This window comes from Meriones unguiculatus, chromosome 1, assembly GCF_030254825.1.
Source record: "Meriones unguiculatus strain TT.TT164.6M chromosome 1, Bangor_MerUng_6.1, whole genome shotgun sequence".
NCBI lineage: Eukaryota > Metazoa > Chordata > Mammalia > Rodentia > Muridae > Meriones > Meriones unguiculatus.
This window is the reverse complement of record NC_083349.1, coordinates 49,701,090-49,720,129: the sequence shown is the minus strand read 5'-3', so window position 1 is coordinate 49,720,129 and position 19,040 is coordinate 49,701,090. Positions and strand designations below refer to the sequence as shown.

The window sequence follows — 19,040 nt, the reverse complement described above, 5'->3', positions numbered from 1 at the left end:
TGTTATCACGACTTGAGGTGTGTGCTACTGTCATCAAGTAGGTCGAGCCCAGGAATGTTAACAATGCCCAGGGCAGCCACATTATTAAATAAAAATAAACGAACATGGGTAGGTCTTACTTAGATTCTACTTCCAACAGCTCAATAGTTATGAGATGGTTGGACATTTGAGCTCTGACTGGCTATGTAACTTTAAGGTTTTGACATGATAATGGTATCATTTTGTGAAAAAGAGATGGTATCATTTCAAATCCATCCCCAGGGAAGGGGGAAGTGGCTGGAGTCACAGGTGGGACAGGATTGACGGAGAGAGTGAAAATAGCAAAGAATATTTGCTATCATATTTACCATCAAATATTTATCATCAAAATATACTAATACTGAATAGATTTAAATTTTTATATACCTAAGGGGGAAAAAAGTACAAAGGTGGCTTTGAGCTGCATTTCTAATTAGAACCACTTTACTTGTTTGACTTTTGTTGACTCAGCAAATTGAGAATGATCCACGTGGGCTTGGCATTGGTGGGCTTTAAACATGACTAAACGTTATCCAGGGGACAGGTAAAAGAATCCCACGTGAATAACCCTCCCCCCCCCCCAATGCTGGCAGATGTGTCCAAAGTTCAGAGTAACAGACGGGAGAGTGAAGTGAAGCTGGGCTGCTGTGGAAGCAGCTACAGTGGCATTGACCTGTGTTCAGAGAACAGGATACAAACTGCCTGTATCGAAAAGGCAGTGAGAGGGGAAAATGCCTCTGTCAGGGCTGTGATGGTTGCACTTTTCTCAAGCAGGTATAGATGACATGGTACGGTCTTAATATCTGTCACTGAGAGCCTCAGGCCACTTTGGAAGTGGCCCTACAAACTTTCATGGAAAATTTAAAGCTCCTAAGTGATCTCTGAAAAATGTTTTCCATCATAAAATAAATAAATAAATAAATAATAAAATAAGGGGAAAATGTATTGTATACAAGAAAGCCTCAAAGTTCTTAGCAAAAGATGTCGGACAGGACAACACCATGAAAATTAACATTTCAGTGAAGGCTTTCTGTCTTTTACTGATTATGCTGGCAACAAATAAGCCTTGCCTACCTTATATTTCATACATTTAACACCACTATAAGCAAAAAAGAGAAATCAAAATGATTAGCTACTTAGAATATGAAATCACATCAAAATTTGGAGTGTTGTTAATAAAACTCCCATGTTGGGGTGTATTTTGGATATTTTCCAAATTTTGGACCTTTAAAATTTTTTCAGCAACTTGTGGCAGCTGTAAATTTTGGTTCAAATGCCAGTGGGAATGTTTCTACACCTTGTAGTTACCAGGACATTGATACTGATGTTTAAAACAATTTTGTTAGGTGGTGACAGCTTGGTAGTTGGAGTCTGGATGGGAAATTGAAGGCAGAGCACACCATGCATCTCCTGGCCTCCTGAATTTACACTGGGATGGCCTTTTGCTCCTTCACCCTTACTCAGGACAGTTGGATTTCTTGTGGGGCTCACAAGAAAGAGTAAGTGATGTTTTCAGCATGTGGATGTGGCACTGATCATGAATGGTGAGCAGAAGCAATTTGAAGACTGTCAGGCACACGTAAGAAACGTCATCATTCATTTCCAGGACTCTAAATGACCCACGGCTCCTAATCTAAATTGAGTTTAGAAAAACTTTTGAGATGAACCAAAAGGAAATTTCACCCTTACCCAGAAACGTATTCTAATATTCTAATATCAAACATTTCTAATATAAGCCAGAAATATTGTATTTCTTTAAATTAAAAAAAAAACATCAAAGGGACAAATAAGAGCTTTGTTGATGCAAATATATTTCTAAAGTCAAAGTTAAAGTAATGTATATTTCATTTAAAACACTGAGAAAGAGGAGAGAGGATTTTAGAATGCATGTAGATCTTTCTCTTTCTTTTAGTCTGCTGCTATCATGGAAAGCATCTCATCATAAATCTCTTGAGGAGAATCCATCCCCCAGATAAAGTCTAAGTGATTGTAGTGAGGAATCTCCTTATGGTAAACGAGGTTGGAGAGTTTGGGAAGCAGCATATCAACGTCTTTGGGATCAGCCAGGTTGTCCTTGCCGCCACTCCACACTGCGATTGGCACAGTCATGGCTGACACATCGTACTCAGGAGGCATTCTCTACAACATGACATGTGGAAGAAGTGGAGTTTAGGCAAGCGCACCCTAGAACCAGCGTCCACTGTTTATTAGTTTTAAGTTAAAGTGTAGTGGTTACTTCCAGAAAGTCACCGTTACACACAGGGCGAAGTGAACACAGCACAGTTTGGGTGAATGCTTCTCAACCGCTAATAGGCCTGTCAATCACCCCACAGGCTTGTTAAACGGAAGACTGACACAGCAGGTCTGGGAGGAAAGTCAGAGATCTCACACACAGAGGTGATGTCAATGTTGGTGGTTCTGAACCGTGATCTAGATTGGGCTTTAGATGATTGTTCATACCAATTAAAACCCTGTATTTCAGTTCAGCTGAAGGAAGGAGGAAGGGATTCTTGTGGGGGGGGGGGGAGTAGGCACATACATTCACTGATTCACTGTGTACTTGTGGAAGTCAGAGTACAGCCTTTGGCTCGGTTATTGCTGTCTGTCAAACAGGGCCTCTCCCATTCACTGGTAGATATGTCAGGGCAGCTGCCACCAAGCTTCCAGTAATTCTCCTGCCTCGCATCTTCTAAAAGGGGCTCACTGAAGTTATGGTAGACAAGGCTTACATAGCAAACACTCTTCACACTGATCTATCTCCTCAGCTAGAACTTGACTAGATCCTGACTGTGGCAGATTGTCTCTATCACTCAGAATTATGATATCCTCAGTTAGTCCTGGGTCCTGCATCACTTCCTTTGGTATTGGTATTAGTAAATTTTCATGTGCTGTTTCACCTCACTGAGAAGCTGTTCTGCTTGGAAACCTCTCAGGAAGCTCAGCGTGACTCTTGCAGTAGAGCTTTCCCAGATGTTTCTGTTGGATGTTGTAGGTGCCAGATTTGGTAATGTTGTCTCTCTACTGCACACCTCTCATTCTTTCACTTCAGAGCCTCATCTGAGGGGGTATTTTACTTCACCAAGTACTCCTGGTTTTTCTTCTTCCAAGTTTTAAAAATGATATCCATTGGTTTTTGTTTTTAATGAGCTAGTATTTTTTTCTCATTAATTCACTTTATAGCCTGATCTCAGCCACCCTCCCTCCTCTCCTTCTCTCCCTTGTAACCCCTCCCCCATTCCCCCACCCCTTTATCCTCAGAGAAGAGAAGGCCACCACAGGTACCAATCCACCCTGGCACATCAAGTCACAGGATTAGGAGCATCCTCTCTCACTGAGGTCAGGCAAGGCAGCTCAGCTAGGGGAAAGGGATCCAAAGGCAAGACTCTTGACACAGAGCTCTAGCTGCCTACCTCAACAGGTTGTCTCCAATCAATTTCTGCTAGATGATTCTAAGCCTCCAATGTGATGTTATCTTTTGTTTGGTCTCGCAGTCAGGCTGCCTCAAGCATATCTGCTGCATGCTTTGTGTTCCTCATTTGAGGTTTTGCTATCCCTCAGCTGAGTCTGTCTATCTGCATTGCGCTATTTTTTTCTTTTACGTTTGCTTGCTTGCAATGTTGTTAATAAGCTCATTTGCACAAAGGTGAAGACAAGACTATAATAAACCATCTTCTGGATTTCACAAAACAATTGTCCATGGTGTGGTTAGTGACCAGGACAGGGCATTAGGTAAGAAGCTGGATCTGTTGCACACTCATTAATTTAGCCATATATTACTACAACTTCTGACAAAAGGTGTCATTCCCTGTTGTTGTTGTTTTTTTTTTTTTTTTTATTTTCAGAAGACACCATTAACACATAGAGTTTATAGAGATTCCTAAAACAGAAAAATGAAACAGGAGCATCATCTCCTTAATCCCCATAATCTAGACAGATTTTATTTAGATGCTTTTGTTCTTCAGATAGTTATTTCAAATATACTAGTTTAATATCCTTTAAGTCTGTGTCTTAACACTTTGTGAAAGAGCCAACTTACATGTGCAAAAAATTCATTGCATTATTGTTCCAGTAACATTCTTTTCCTCACATTCCTTCATATATCAGTTAAAGTATGGAGATTGTCTATAATAAATACACTTTGTTTCACTTACACATCATTGAGGAAACAACTTTCTTAATGTTATCTCTGCCTACTAAATTAGCATCACTGATTTCAATGCAGAAGTGTTATTGGCTCAACTGGAAGAAGGGTGGACTTATGATTGGTACTCAGGGTATCTACGATTGATTTCCTTGGTTACTAGAATGAGAGCCCAATAGAAAAAGCAAATTTGAAGCAAGTCTGGACTTTGTGAGTTGATCTTACAGTATTAAAAAACAACAACAACACCATAAAGACAGCAAATAAGTAAAATCAATGGTTTGGGGCTTTTCTCTATATCCTTTTAAGATTCGAGTCAGGGGAAATAATGAAAATCAGGATTATTCAGTTACTATTTGAAATAAAATTGGAGTGTTTAAATAGAAAGAGGGGTCACAAACTACTGTAGGGTACCTGCTGCCTCAAAATTAATTAATGATAACCCAAGAGTTTGCTCTGAGCATATGGTTACAGATACTGTCCTTCCACATCCTGTCAATAATGTCCTAGTCTGTGAATTCTTCTGTCAGTTTGTATTGACCACCCATTGGATCAACTCCAGGGCCTGAGTTCTTTGTACCATAGCAAATGAGAGGATTACAAGGCACCTTCAGGCTCAAAAAATATTTCTACCTTTGATCTGAAAACACACCACCTCTTTCTACCACATGGAAATGTGTTTCCATGAAATCATGCATTTGGCTGTCCAAAAGAAGAGGGTGATATACGAGAACACCAATTAATCTCCTGCATGGACATACTCATTGCCCTGTTTCAGCCGGTTGCACTCTAGAGAGAAACCAGTGTGTTTCCGGCTGGCTGGATCATACAGCAGCGCCGTGGAAAGATGCCATGCTGTTAATTTCTGGAAAGTCCTCACAGGGGATGCAGTGTTACTCTGAAGGTATATTTCCAGAGCGCAGTAGTGGGATAATGAGAAAGTGGACATCAGCATTGCTTTCAAAAATAGGGACCCAATTATCGTACTTTTCTTTCCCAACTTTTATTCTTTGTCTTCTAAGTGGTGAGGATTTTCAGTCTCAAGAAACTTACCTGATTGTAGTGTAACATGTTCATTGCTGGGCTTCCCCAGTTATAGGCTTGTAATTTAGCAGATCTACCAACCTAATGAGAATTTAAATGTAAAAAATTAAATAAAAATTACTAAGTAATTAAAATTAATTAGCAAAAAATCCTCATAACCACACGAATAATATTCACTCTTTTCAAGTTTTATAATTATTGAGAAAATATTTTCTCATTTGAAATAATCACTAACTGTCTAAGATATGTTCAGTATAGGACATATGCGAGTACAAATGCAGCTTTCTTTTAAATATTTTGCTCTGCGTGGAAAAAAATCATAAAAATAATTATTTCCTTGTTTCTTAGAGCGTGTTTCCATAAGATTTTCATGCACGGGGTTAATAGTTATTTTTGTAGGTTGTCATATGTGGAAGAATTGCCTTACGAGAACATCTTAATAACGTGCTTCTGGCTAAGTACCTTTAGGTGATTTAGGTTCAATCCCACAAAATGAGCATCAAGAACATTGGAAAAATGATACCTGGATCCAGTGGAGCACGTTTTGAATCGACGTTCCTGATGGATTATGTGCCAGATACACATCAAAACGACTCTAGAAATCAAACACACACACACACACACACACACACACAAAGGCTTAGACACATTTGGCTTCTGAAAAACAATTGGCAGCTAAGTTTTCTGATTTCAACCCTGTGTTGTAGGGTACCCTTTAGGGGAAGATGAATAGTCCGGTTGCATAGCACCGACGAATCCACAAAAGGAACTGCGTGTTTTAACTGCCACCAGCGACGTGGGTGACTAATGAGCATCAGAGTTTTCCAAAGTAGAGTTTGAGACTCAAAGAAGTTTAGAAAATTACCCGGTTCACATGCATAGTGACAATCAGTCTAAGGCCAGAAATTTCCCCTTTGTTTTTGAACCTAAAGTCTCAACTTTTCTACTTAGTATCAGAGTGCAAGAGATTAAATACCATACGCAGATTCCTTGTGCTGTATGATTTTAATATGCATTTAGTAATTGTACTTATATATGTACTATGATAATCATTGTGTATATTTAGCTATAGTATTCTCCCCGTTCTCTAAGTCACCTTTCTCAGACCCTTCAGCATTCTGAAGTTCCATTCGCAGTTTGCATGGGTCAGGTCATTAGTAGGTCTTAGACTGTGGACAAAGTCGAGCGCACTGACTGATATCAAAGAGGCTAAGATCTCCCACTATACAAGGAGCTTTCAGAAGACAAAAGCTCTAATTTTTGTTTTCTGTGTATCTATTTTACTATTATTTTTTCTCTGAAGACTCTTGTTGATGTAACACAAGAATCAATCCATATCTTGGTGTAATGAGGACAGGCGGTTGTGTTACATTCCTCATACATAATGACAAACACCCTCAGAAGAAGAAGAAGAAGAAGAAGAAGAAGAAGAAGAAGAAGAAGAAGAAGAAGAAGAAGAAGAAAGTGAAACCTAAAGGAAACATATTTTAAATAATGTGGATGTATTTTTCTAGCTATAAGTGGATTATCAGCACTGAGAAAAACAACTGAACCTGTGAACCTGCTTGGTCTCCATGAAAACAGGTGCTGTGGTTTCACTGCTATGTTTCCAATGAGTACAGAAATTACTATACTACTATTACGATATTACTATTTTATTTTTAACCATAAAATTCATTTTATTAGGGGTTTAAAATTATAAATGAAAATCAGGATAAGTAGTAAAGCTTTGTAATCCCAGATTCTTGGTGGCTGAGTCAAGAAGATCTCTGCCTTGGCTATCAGGTAAGTGACTGGGCAGTTTAACAAGACCTTGTCTCACAATAAAAAAATATATTTAAAAAAAAATACTGAAAATATATTTCAGTGGTAAAGCATGGTCCTAAAATTCCTAGGTTCCACCCTTAGTGCCATTTAAATTAGGCTGACATGAATCCATATGTTTAAGGGCCTTAGGATATTGAACTTTCTCATGTAAGTCTTAAAAGTCCAACTTGGGGGTTAAACATGCAGATCAAGACATGGACAAGCTGTTACCTGCCTTCTCTAAAATGTGTTTTACAGAACTGATGAGAATGGCTAGCAAGATTAAAAGCATCTATGACATTTATTTGATGACTGTACACTGTTCCTCAGAAGAGCCTTCCCCGTGAAGTTCATTCTCTTCTGTCACAGAAAGGGAAAACTGTGCCATTCCCTTAGGTGGTCACAAGGCAGTCATACTTTTGAATGGGAGCAGAATATGAAACTGGAATGAAGAGTGGCTTGTGATTTCTCTGGGGTCTACCGCAATGTTCTGGGCACAATTGTGAGGTGACTCTTAGTTCTTGTGAATTACCATTTCTAAGGGATGATGATAGCACAACCAAAGGTGTTTGGGGAAAATCTTACGAATGGAGGCCAGATGCATACATACCACATTTAAGTTCTTTATTTCAAATCCACCTATGAGGGACAAAGCGTTGCTCCAGAGATGATCTATCAGCTCCCGTGACCACACTTCGTGATCAAGAAATTGATGTAAGAAGTTGTGTGGCGGGAACATTTTGTTACCAAGTATAATCTGGAAAAAAAAAAAAGGCATCATTAGAATATGGTGGAGGCCAAGCTGCAGAAAGATCTACTTAATTGCTGAAGCCACTCATACAGGTAAGATTATGCTTGTACTTTTCTCTAGGTCTATAAGTTGTTTTAGAAATTTCCTATCTTTAAAACCTTATATATCACCATGTACAAAAACCCAACTCCAAATGTATCAAAGACCTAAGTGTGGAGCCTAAAACACTGAAACTTCCAGAAGACAGCATAGGGAGTACCATATATGATATAGGTATATTAAAGAACCTTCTGAATGGGACTCTCTTGCCCAAGAATTGAGGCCAACATTTTATAAATGGAACTTCATAAAACTTTGCAAAGCAGAATCCCAAAGAATGGGAAAGAATCTTTGCTAGTTTTATTTCTGAAGAGGATTGATATCTATAATATATATGTTGCTTAAAAGCAGAAAGCCAAGGAACAAACAATCCATTCAAAAAATGGTCTGGAACCTGAACAAAGAATTTTCATAAAAGAAAGAAACAAACAGACAACAAAACAAAACAAAACCAGAAACTGACTAAGCAAGCATAAAAACACTAGCTTAGAAATGTTTATTGCCTCTAACAATCAGGGAAATGCGAGTCAAAACAATCTGAGACTTCATTTTACCCCAGGCAGAATGGCAAAGATCAACAAAACAGTGCACAATAATTGCTTTGGGGAGGGAAAGGAAAAGGAGAGCCCCTCACACACTGTCTGAAGGAACACAAACTTGTGCAGCCACTCAGGAAATCAGTGTGGAGAATTATCAATAAGCTAAAAATAGATCTACTCAGTTATACCACTTTATGTGTCCAAAGGACTCCATATCATACTCCACAAACACATGCTCAGGCATGTTCATTGCCACTCCATTCACAGTGTTAGAAAATGGAAGCAATCGAATGTCCATCAACAAACAAACAGATGGTGAAAATGCATGACATATACACTAGGAATACTATTCAGCTGTAAAGAGAAATGAAATTATGAACTTTCCAGGTAAATGTGTAGATCTAGAATAGACCACTGGGTAAGGTAATCTGGACACAGAAAAACAAAGGTACCGTGTTCTCTCTCTTTGAGGTTCCTTGCTGCAAATATTTAGATATGTGAGTATATATCCTGGAGTAACTACAAAACCAGGGAATCAAAAAGTGACACTTGCCAGGGAAGGAGAGTTGGGAACAATAAAGAGGGGAATTTGAGGGTACAAGTGATTTGATTGGGACAATGAGATAAAGGAGGGACTCTACATAAGGGTAGTGGTGGAGATAATAAATAAAATAAATAAAGAACAGAAAATAAATACAGAAATAAAAGGGAGGAGGGTAAAATAACAGTAAAAGTCATAGGAGTTTTATTATTAACTATTACCTAAAGCACCCTATACTACATGTTTTTGCATAAATATTCACATGTAGTTTAAATGAAAATTTCTCATCTGGATTGGTAACACTCTGCCAAGAGCCAAAGATCATATAACAATAACCCAACACCAGACATGAGAAACTCTCTTTTGAGTTGTTGAAGCTGTTGATCATAGTTGGCCAAGAGACTTCTAAAACATTAAGTAACATGGCGGACTGTCATGATTATGTACCAACATGTGTGATTTGTGTAAGAAACTATGAGATCTGGGAGAGGAAATTGGGACTCGGGAATATCTGTAGGAAAACTGGATGTCTACATGTAGAAAAGTACAAAGAGATGCATACTTATCACCCTGTACAAAACTAAAGTCCAAGTGGATCAAAGACCTCAACATAAAACCAGACACACTAAATCAGTTGGAAGAAAAAGTGGGGAAGAGCCTAGAACTCATTGGCACAGGAGACAACTCCCTGAACAGAACACCAACAGCACAGGCTCTAAGAGCAACAATCAACAAATGGGACCTCATGAAACTGAAAAGCTGTAAAGCAAAGTACACTGTCATCAGAACAAAACGACTGCCTACAGACTGGGAAAGGATCTTCACCAACCCTCTATCTGACAGAGGACTAATATCTAGAATATATAAAGAACTAAAGAAGTTAAAAAAAAACAACAAATCAAGAAATCCAGTTAAAAAATGGGGTACAGAGCTAAACAGAGAATTCTCTGTACAGGAATATAGAATGACAGAGAAACACTTGAAATGCATCCTTAGTCATCAGGGAAATACAAATCAAAATGACCCTGAGATTTCACCTTATAGCCATCAGAATGGCTAAGATGAATAACTCAAGTGACAACACATGCTGTATAGGAGGTAGAGAAAGGGGAACCCTCTTCCATTGCCGGTAGGAATGTAAACTTGTACAACCACTTTGGAAATCAATCTGGTGCTTTCTCAGACAATTAGGAATAGCACTTCCTCAGCTACACCACTCCTAGGCATGTATCCAGAATATGCTCAAGTATACACCAAGGACATTTGCTCAACCATGTTTGTAGCAGCTTTATTTGTAATAGCCAGAACCTGGAAACAACCCAGATGTCCATCAACGGAGGAATGGATACAGAAATTGTGGTACATTGCATAATGGAATACTACTACGCAGCAATCAAAAACAAGGAAATCGTGATATTTTCAGGCAAATGATGGGATCTAGAAAAGATCATCTTGAGTGAGGTATCCCAGAAGCAGAAAAACACACATGGTATATACACACTTATAAGTGGATACTAGACATATAATATAGGATAAACATACCAAAGTCTGTACACCTAAAGAAGGTAAGCAAGAAGGAGGATCCTGGGTAAGATGATGATCATTCCTCATTCAGAAAGACAAATGGGATGGACATTGGAAGAAGGAGAAAATAGGAAACAGGACAGGACCCTACCACAGAAAGACTCCACCCAGCAGGGTATCAAAGCAGACGCTAAGACTCATAACCCAACTTTGGGCAGATTGTCGGGAATCTTAAGAAAGAAGGGGGAGATAGTAAGACCTGGAGAGGACAGGAGCTCAACAAGGAGTGCAACAGAACCAAAAAATCTGGATACAGGGGTCTTTTCTGAGGCTGATATTCCAACTAAGGACCATTCATGGATATAACCTAGAACTTCTGATCAGATGTAGCCCATGGCAGCTCAGTTTCCAATAAGTACCCTAGTCAGAGGAACAGTGATTGTCTCTGACATGAACTCAGTGGCTGGCTCTTTGATCACCCCCCTGCCACCCCGATTAGGGAGCAGCCTTGCCAGGCCACGGAGGTGGACAATGCAACCAGTCCTGACGAAACCTGATAAGCTAGGGTCAGATGGAAGGGGAGGAGGACCTCCCTTCTCAATGGACTTGGAGAGGAGCATGGGAGGAGATGAAGGAAGGAGGGGAGGATTGGGAGGGAGTTAAGGAGGGGGCTAAGGCTGTGATACAAAGTGAACAAACTGTAATTAATATAAAAAATAAAAATTTAATTGGAAAAAGATATTTCTTTCTCCTTCTGGGATACCTCACTCAAGATGATCTTTTCTAGATCCCATCATTTGCCTGAAATTTTCATGATTCCCTTGTTTTTAATTGCTGAGTAGTATTCCATTGTGTAAAAGTACCACAATTTCTGTATCCATTCCTCTGTTGATGGACACCTGGGCTGTTCCCAGGTTCTGGCTATTACGAATACAGCTGCTACAAACATGGTTAAGCAAATGTCCTTGGTGTGTACTTGAGCATCTTTTGGATATATGCCTAGGAGTGGTGTAGCTGTATCTTGAGGAAGCACTATTCCTAATTGTCTGAGAAAGTGCCAAATTGATTTCCAATGTGGTTGTACAAGTTTACATTCCCACCAGCAGTGTAGGAGGGTTCGCATTTCTCCACAACCTCTCCAGCATGTGTTGTCACTTGAGTTTTTTTATCGTAGTCACTTGAGTTTTTTATCTTAGCCATTCTGATGGATGTAAGGTGAAATCTCAGGGTTGTTTGGTTTGCATCTCTCTGATGGCTAAGGACGGTGAGCATTTCTTTAAGTGTTTCTCTGCCATTCTATATTCCTCTACAGAGAATTCTCTGTTTAGCTCTGTCACCCACAATGGCTGGCTCTTTGACTCCCCTCCCCCATCTGAGGGAGGATCAGCCCTACTAGGCCACAGAGGAGGACTTTGCAGCCAGGCTTGAAGATAACTGATAAGCTAGGCTCAGATGAAAAGGGAGGAGGTCCTCCTGTATCTGTGGACTTGAAAAGGGATAAGAAGAAGAGGAGGGAGGGAGGGTGGGACTAGAAGAGAATGAGGGAGCAGCGGGAGATACAGCTGTGATACGAAGTTAATAAACTGTAACTAATATTAAAAAATAAAAATTTAATTAAAAAAAGATATTTCTCTCACTTGTGTTGAATATTGAGACGTTTTGATTTTTCAATTCTACACCTAAGGAAACACAGCGAGGAAATAGCAGTGTTTGGGGCTAATCAGTACTGATTGTATCTAGAATTCTGATCCATGCCTGTGACTTAATGTCTAAAGGCCTTCTCCTTTCAATTCCTCTGTGCTTGCTGTCTGAAAATCTGAGCAGAAGTGGGAAATGAGGGGTTTGGTGCAGCGCGAAATGGCGGCAGTCCATCTTAACGCTTTAGGTTTTTACATAAAAGGTTTGTAGATACTCTTGACTGTAGCTAATATCTTTGGCTTTAGACAGGACTATTGAGCTTAGAGCCCCAGGCTAAATTGTTTTTCTAAAGGAAATTCTGCAAATGTGTAGGCGTGTCTACATGGGTGGGTTGGCTTGAGTACAGTAGAAATAGATCATCAAACATTTAAATAAGTAAATGCTATTAATTCATTCCCATGTGTTTCTGTTCAATAAGGCACAGAATATTTAGGGTCTATTGAAATCCACACTACTGACCCATGAAATTTCATTTCTTAGAACAAGAGCTCTTAGGCATCCCAAGAGCTTTTAATTGGAGGTTGCACAGTATTCACTGTGCTCCTTTATTAATTTCTTTGCTTTCTTTATTTTTCCCTCCATTTCCATATTCTTTTTTTCCTTTTTCCTCCTCTCCCAAGTTTCTTTCCCCCGCTAACCATAATATTCTTGTTAATTATTTGGGAGTTTTATATAATGCACCCAGATCACACTTATTTCCCATTCCTCCCAGGTCCACCCTCCCACCCTTGTACCCCTTCCAAAAAAAATATCAAAAGGCAATAAATCAAACAAACAAACAATCGCCCCTCCCCAAGCCTAATTTGTGTTGCCCATATACTCATTGAAACATAAGCAAATTCCCAGCAGCCAGGCCCTTAAAGAAAACTGAGTCCTTACTACCTCACACCCCGATCCTGCCAAGAGTCATCAACTGTGAAGAGCTACACTTCAGCATCTTTATCACAGATTTTAAGGAATCTCTTAAATAGCTTCCTGTCTGGACTGCTTCCTTTCTTTTTCTTTTCTTTTCCCTCTCTCTCTTTTGTTCTTCTTTTGGCAGTTCACAGGGTTGGGGAGTTTTCACAGAAGTCTTCCATATACTTCTGGCCCTATTTGGGATTCTTATTTGACTATTTTTCTCTGCTTTTCACATTCCACTCCCAGTTGCAGGAGTGGAACCGTTACCTTGACACAGATGTGTGTAGTGCTTGGCCAGTGCAATATCCCTGAAAAAGCAAAAGACTTACTGGCATTGACAACCCACTGGAAACTAACCAAAAACAAGGGAGAAAACGGGGATCTCAGAGGCAAGAGCATGTCCACACGTTCTAATGCTGTGAGAGAGATAACATAAAAGATGTACAATTTACTTTGAGGATATGAATATCTTCATTCCTAAAGTACCTTTGTTTCCTTTGATCACTCTGAAATCCAATGGCAATTGTGTACCTTAAGTGGAATCACATACCTTGAAAATAGGTTCAGGAATAACTGTAAGTGCTTTGAGAGGAATTGGCACATATATCACAGTAGCAACTGGAGCTAATGCATAAAACATCTTGATTTTTTCAGCCAGTGTAGGATTGGTAGAAAAGGCAATAAAACCTGAAATAGAACAGACCATCAATGAAAAATGTGTGTGCATGTGCATGCTTTTCTGTTTCTACGCGTGTAAACATTTTCTTGGTCTTGATAAAGATGCCATCTGGGGCAAGCTGTGAAACTGACACATTAGTTTATTGAGATATGTGTAAACACAGTGATAGCATTTTAAAATATCCACCAACTAACAAAAAGAGTTGCTATGTTCAATCTTCAAGTAACTCAGTATAGAAGCAGAATGGAGTAATGCAGAGTAAAGGCATTCGGTTTTACTCACCTCAATACGTTCTAAGGAATCGATTGCATTGCATCTCAATGAAGTAATTTTTTTAACCTCAGATTACAGACAGAACATTATGTTATATTAAAGATTGTCACCGAACGTTAATTTTATGAGAGTCCCCTCTAGCCAAGAACAGTTACCGGCTAATGCCAGTAATCTCAGTACTCTGGAGGCTGAGTCAAAAGGACCAGGAGTCTGAAGCCAGCCTGAGCTCCACAGGACAGCCAGAACCAACAGCACTAGTAAAGATGCCTATGACTTCTTTGCAAGCAATTTTAAAAATAACCTCTCAGACTATATTTCACCTGGCTTTTGGATAACTAGTAAGCACTTCCTCCATTTGTATTCCAGAATCCTGGCCGCCCTTGCATATGATTGTTAATACTTCTGAATTTGTTTCTTGTATTAAATAACTCTCATCTTCTAAATAAAAGTCAGCGGAATGCTGTGCCCTAAAGATGGAGCTGGTTTCCGCCTTCCACCTTCCCGATGGTGAGTGCTCTCTATCACAAACAATTCCACATTTGGCTAAGGCTGAGGATCTGGCTTGCTTCCATGTATGTGGACCTATCTGCATTGCCCACGTGGCACGCTGGGGTTGGCTACCCAGAGGCTATTTAAGCTGTGGGCTGGCTTTCCCCAGGGTCAGATGATTGTTCAAGGTTCCTGAATAAACTGCATTGAAAAAAAAAAAAGAAAGTGTAAAATGAACACAAACACAGAATTTAAACAATAAAATACTGATGTGATTCTTAAAAAAAAAAAAAAGTCAGAGTTTTCCTAAGACCTCTCCTCTTGGCTGTCTGAATTGACTCCTTGGGATATTAAAGTCAGTCTCATTTGACTGGGCCTCTTGTTGAATATTTTCAGTCTAGTATTCTTCCTTGAACTTCAGAATGTTTATTTCTGACTCCCTGACATCTTTATCTGAATCCTCAATAGTGTCCTCACACTGAGCAACTAATGTCCTTATATATCATCTCTTCTCATAGTCTCCTTTCCTCACTTTGGGTAATGAAATCTTTACTATTTCAGGATCCCAAGCCACAAACTCCGGTATCATCTTTATTCCTATTTTTGCTTTGCATGCCCTATATTCAACAATTTAGTAAAGTTTGTTGGCTTTATCTCATTTTCACATACACACACAATCATGCACAAACACATATATGTATGTATGTATGTACACACATATGCTATTTCATTATTCCCATAGCTCTGCTCACTCCCAGTAATCCAGCTCACCATAATCTCTGGCATGAGCTACCATATGGGTCCTCTAGTTGCTTCTAAGTTTCTTCCATTGGTGCCCTTCGGCAATTAGGAAGATCATAAAACAGATCATGCAACTTTATTAAAATCCCTTTGTGATTTTCTTCTTAGTTATATTGGAAGCTGATATCCTTACACTATCCGAGGAACCCCAAATACTCTGTCCTTTCCAGCTGCCACAATGTTTTCTCACTGGTTCTCTCTCACTGGTTCTTACCCTGGCCCAGCCCCGTGATGAAAAGCCTCCCTCACGTTCTCTGAACATGTTCTCCAGCGTTCCCTTCTTTCTACTTGCTGTACCCCCTCCCTGGAACATCAGGCTTCCACGAATGCATACAGCTCCTCTACATCTTTAGTCAGAGGTCATTTTTCGGTTTTCTCTGTTGAAAATGGCTTTGAGAGCCCCCTGAAATCCCTTCATATCCTCCATGAGGTACGTTTCCCATAGCATTACCATGCTTTGGTGAATTCCACATTGCTTTTCATCTGTTACTTTTCTACCTCTTTTCTCCAATCTAAGTAATATAAAGTTAGGGATTTTAATTTATCTTCTTTGGTATATTATTTGGGCAAATGATCTGGGTTCTATGAAAAAAAATTGGTAGAATGAAGAGGACGAATTCAGCTGGAAGCTGGAAGATGCTGCCTTGAGATTCAGGTGTCCTAAGCTGGTACCCAAAGCACTCTATTGAGCTACTGATAATGACAATGACACTTGTTTGAGTTATTTATCTCATTGTTTGATTTCTCTATCTCTTGAGTAGGAGGATTGACTGTCCTTATAACACCTGATCGCCATGAACATGGAATTTTATAAATTTGAATAGCAGTGGCCATGCTACTGGACAGGGGTGTGGAAACTGTACTCAGTCTTGGGCCTTTTACTTACCAATAGTGGTGCCCTGGGAATGACCGACATAGTGAATCTTCTTTTGTTTGGTTTTTTGCACAATGAAGTCTATTGTGGCTGGAAGGTCATATTTAGCCATCTCATCAAAGCTGTAAGAAAAAGTAAATCAAGCTATATAGTTTTAGAAACTATTATACCATATAATATACATTATATATAACAGTTTTAGATGCCATTAGATGCCATTATATATATATATATATATAGTGAGTGCCAGGTGCCTTTGGAGTAGTTGATAGTAAGCATTTTCAAACAATGAATAATGGCTGCAATTTAATCTAAACAAGATAGGTATCTATGGGTGGGAATTATCTTCATTCGTGAAATGGAATAATATATTTAATAAGCACTTATATTCCACATTCCTATTTCACTTAATATGAGTCCCATCTCTTTAGTACATTCTTCACAAATCAGCCAGAATGGTACACAGATGAGAACTCTTATATTGAATAGCAGGCTTCTCATTGTGCACAGAATGAACCTCAATACCCAGCTTCAAGAACTGGTTCTTGGCAATATGACTAGTGTTCTTTCGTGTCTCTCTCTACCTCTTTCTCATTACAGCAGGTACACGTGGACGTGGGTTCTCTTGATAGCGTCCCAAACTTTGGGCTTTTGATGTTGACGGAGGCTGTTGTTCCCCTTTGCCCCACTTCTGACACCTTCCTAGTCTGTTGGCTTCTCCCTTTGGAACTTTCTAGAATCAGTGATTTGCCTTACATCCTCACTTTGACTGTGCTGTTCATTTTACTTTTGTACATCTCTATGTCTTGGGTAAGAAGATAACAGCAAGCTTAAAGGGAAAACTAGCCTTAGAGTGAGCTGTATACAAGATTCAAATTCAAATAAAAGATCAAAATGATAAGGCTTCCTTCGCCAACTACACGGGGAATGTAGTTGACTGTGATGGGGAAATGAGAATGAGCATGCTTCTAGAGCCCAAACATATGTCCATTTTGAATTATTGTCTTTCTTTACCTGAAACGCCAGAATTCAGCTGAGCCTGGTGAAAAATAGGAATTTTTCTTGGACCATGCATTTCCTCGGCTGTTCCCCAGCCACACATCATAGCCAGCATCTGCCAGGATGAAGGCCAGGCTGTTGTTTGGCAGATTTTCAATCCAGTTTGTGGCTGATGCAAGCAAACCATGCTGCAAAAACACCACAGGTCTTTTGCCTAGGGAAGATCATTCAAAACGTTATAAACTTATTCCTTTTAGTAGGTAGACATGTGGTCTGAATTTAGTATGTTCATTTTATGTTGTGTTTGACATATTAATTATCTTTTTTAATTGTCTCGTGTCAAATTTGATCAAATTGTACACTTTATTTATGTGTTTTTAAAGATTCAATTTTAAGTGTTTGTGTGTTTGTGTAAACCTGGATGAGTTTAAGTGCATCTCATGTGTGCAGGAGCCTTCAGAGGCCAGAAGAGGGCATCTTCTGGGACTGAAATTATAGACAGTTGTGAGCAGCCAACATGTGGGTACTGAGGATTGAACCCAAGAGCTATGCAAGAACAGCTAGAGCTCTTAACCACTGAGCAATCACTTTGGCATATACATTTTATTTTTATTCATTGCATTTGTATTTACCAACACAGGACCTTGCATATGCTAGCAAATATACCACTGGCCACATCCCATATTGTGCATGCTAAATGTGTTTACTGTATTATATGCCAGTTATGTGTAAATAGAGATATCAAAAAGATATCTAAAGAAAGTAAGCACAGTATAGATGTAGATTAAGTGTAATAAAGTTATGTTTCACAACTTTACTGTTATGAGAAAAACATGAAAATTTAACAATATTAGCAAAATGAAATGACCTTTATTTAAGAGATAGATATTTAGCTGCTTCCCAATCTTCCCCTCTAAAAACAACCTGGCTAACTTTCATTCCATGGGATTCAGATACTATTCAATATGAACTGTCTCTGATCCCTTTGGCTGCATTGGAGAACTTCACTAGTTTGTATATGACAGCAGGACAGCATTTTATCAAAAACACTTTCCTGTTCCTCTCATGATCACTTTCATATTCTTATCAATGTCTCATTCATCTGATTGCTATCTGTTGAAGATTGGAAATACAAGTTTGTGTTGCATTTCCAGAGTGATCTAGACTTATTTCGTCCTTAGAGAGAAATGAAAGGAAAAAAGAAAAGCATGAAAGGTGGGGTGCAAGATGGGGGAAGGAAAGGGAGGGAGTGTAAACAGAAAAGGAGAAAGGTAGTGCGGGAATGGAAGGAATTCTACCTATATTCTCTGAAATTTTCCTCCCATAAGGAATTCTGTAGACCCCCAAAATGTAGCCATCTTCAGTAATAACTTCATACTCTTCACTTGGATATCCCCAGTAAGTTATCATCTGACTCTGAGGGAGAAAAATAAAATAAAACTTTTAAGTTTTAATCATTATAAAATGCATATAACAGATATTTCTAATGAGTTTTAACTGCTCATTAAAAAGTTAGAGCCATCCATGACTCTTATCATATACTATCCCTCTTTAACTCACAATATTCATGTTTGCCTCAGGGTTTTTAGGAGCCGGTTTTCCAAACAGGCCATGTGCACCTCCAAATGTAGATATCACACTTATTACAAACAGCAGCCACATCTTGTATTGCCCTGAAACAAAGAGATAAGCTATATTGGCGTTAGCCCACTATGCTCCCGAAACATTCAGAATCTGTGCAGATTTTACCTTTAAAGAGAGCTACAGGGATGAATGAGTTTGATTATGTTCTGTTGAGCAAAACCTTGGGTAATATGGACATAGGCAAATTAATCTTAATGTTTGAAATGTATTCACTGTGATT

At 39.1% G+C, this 19,040-nt stretch overlaps 1 protein-coding gene across 1 annotated transcript; it reads right to left on the bottom strand.

Annotated features, from left to right (window-relative positions):
• Window positions 1–1,926: 1,926 nt before the first annotated feature.
• Window positions 1,927–18,838, bottom strand: LOC110541175 (gastric triacylglycerol lipase-like). Its single transcript, XM_060367577.1, has 9 exons — window positions 18,737–18,838; window positions 18,475–18,592; window positions 17,192–17,390; window positions 16,190–16,299; window positions 13,612–13,748; window positions 7,620–7,766; window positions 5,727–5,798; window positions 5,213–5,284; window positions 1,927–2,157 (listed from the first exon to the last, which is right to left on the bottom strand). The coding sequence occupies exons 1-9, from the start codon at window positions 18,836–18,838 to the stop codon at window positions 1,927–1,929; spliced, it is 1,188 nt and encodes a 395-aa protein (XP_060223560.1).
• Between the last annotated feature and the right edge of the window lie 202 nt (window positions 18,839–19,040).

Bases quoted from the DNA above. Each gene is read 5' to 3' on its own strand.
- LOC110541175 (XM_060367577.1), bottom strand. From the start codon at position 18,838: ATGTGGCTGCTGTTTGTAATAAGTGTGATATCTACATTTGGAGGTGCA. The intron at 17,391-18,474 runs GTAGAATTCCTT...GATCTTCCCTAG, and splicing joins GAAAATTTCAGAGAATATAG to GCAAAAGACCTGTGGTGTTT. The intron at 2,158-5,212 runs GTAAGTTTCTTG...GTCATGTTGTAG, and splicing joins ACATGTTACACTACAATCAG to AGAATGCCTCCTGAGTACGA.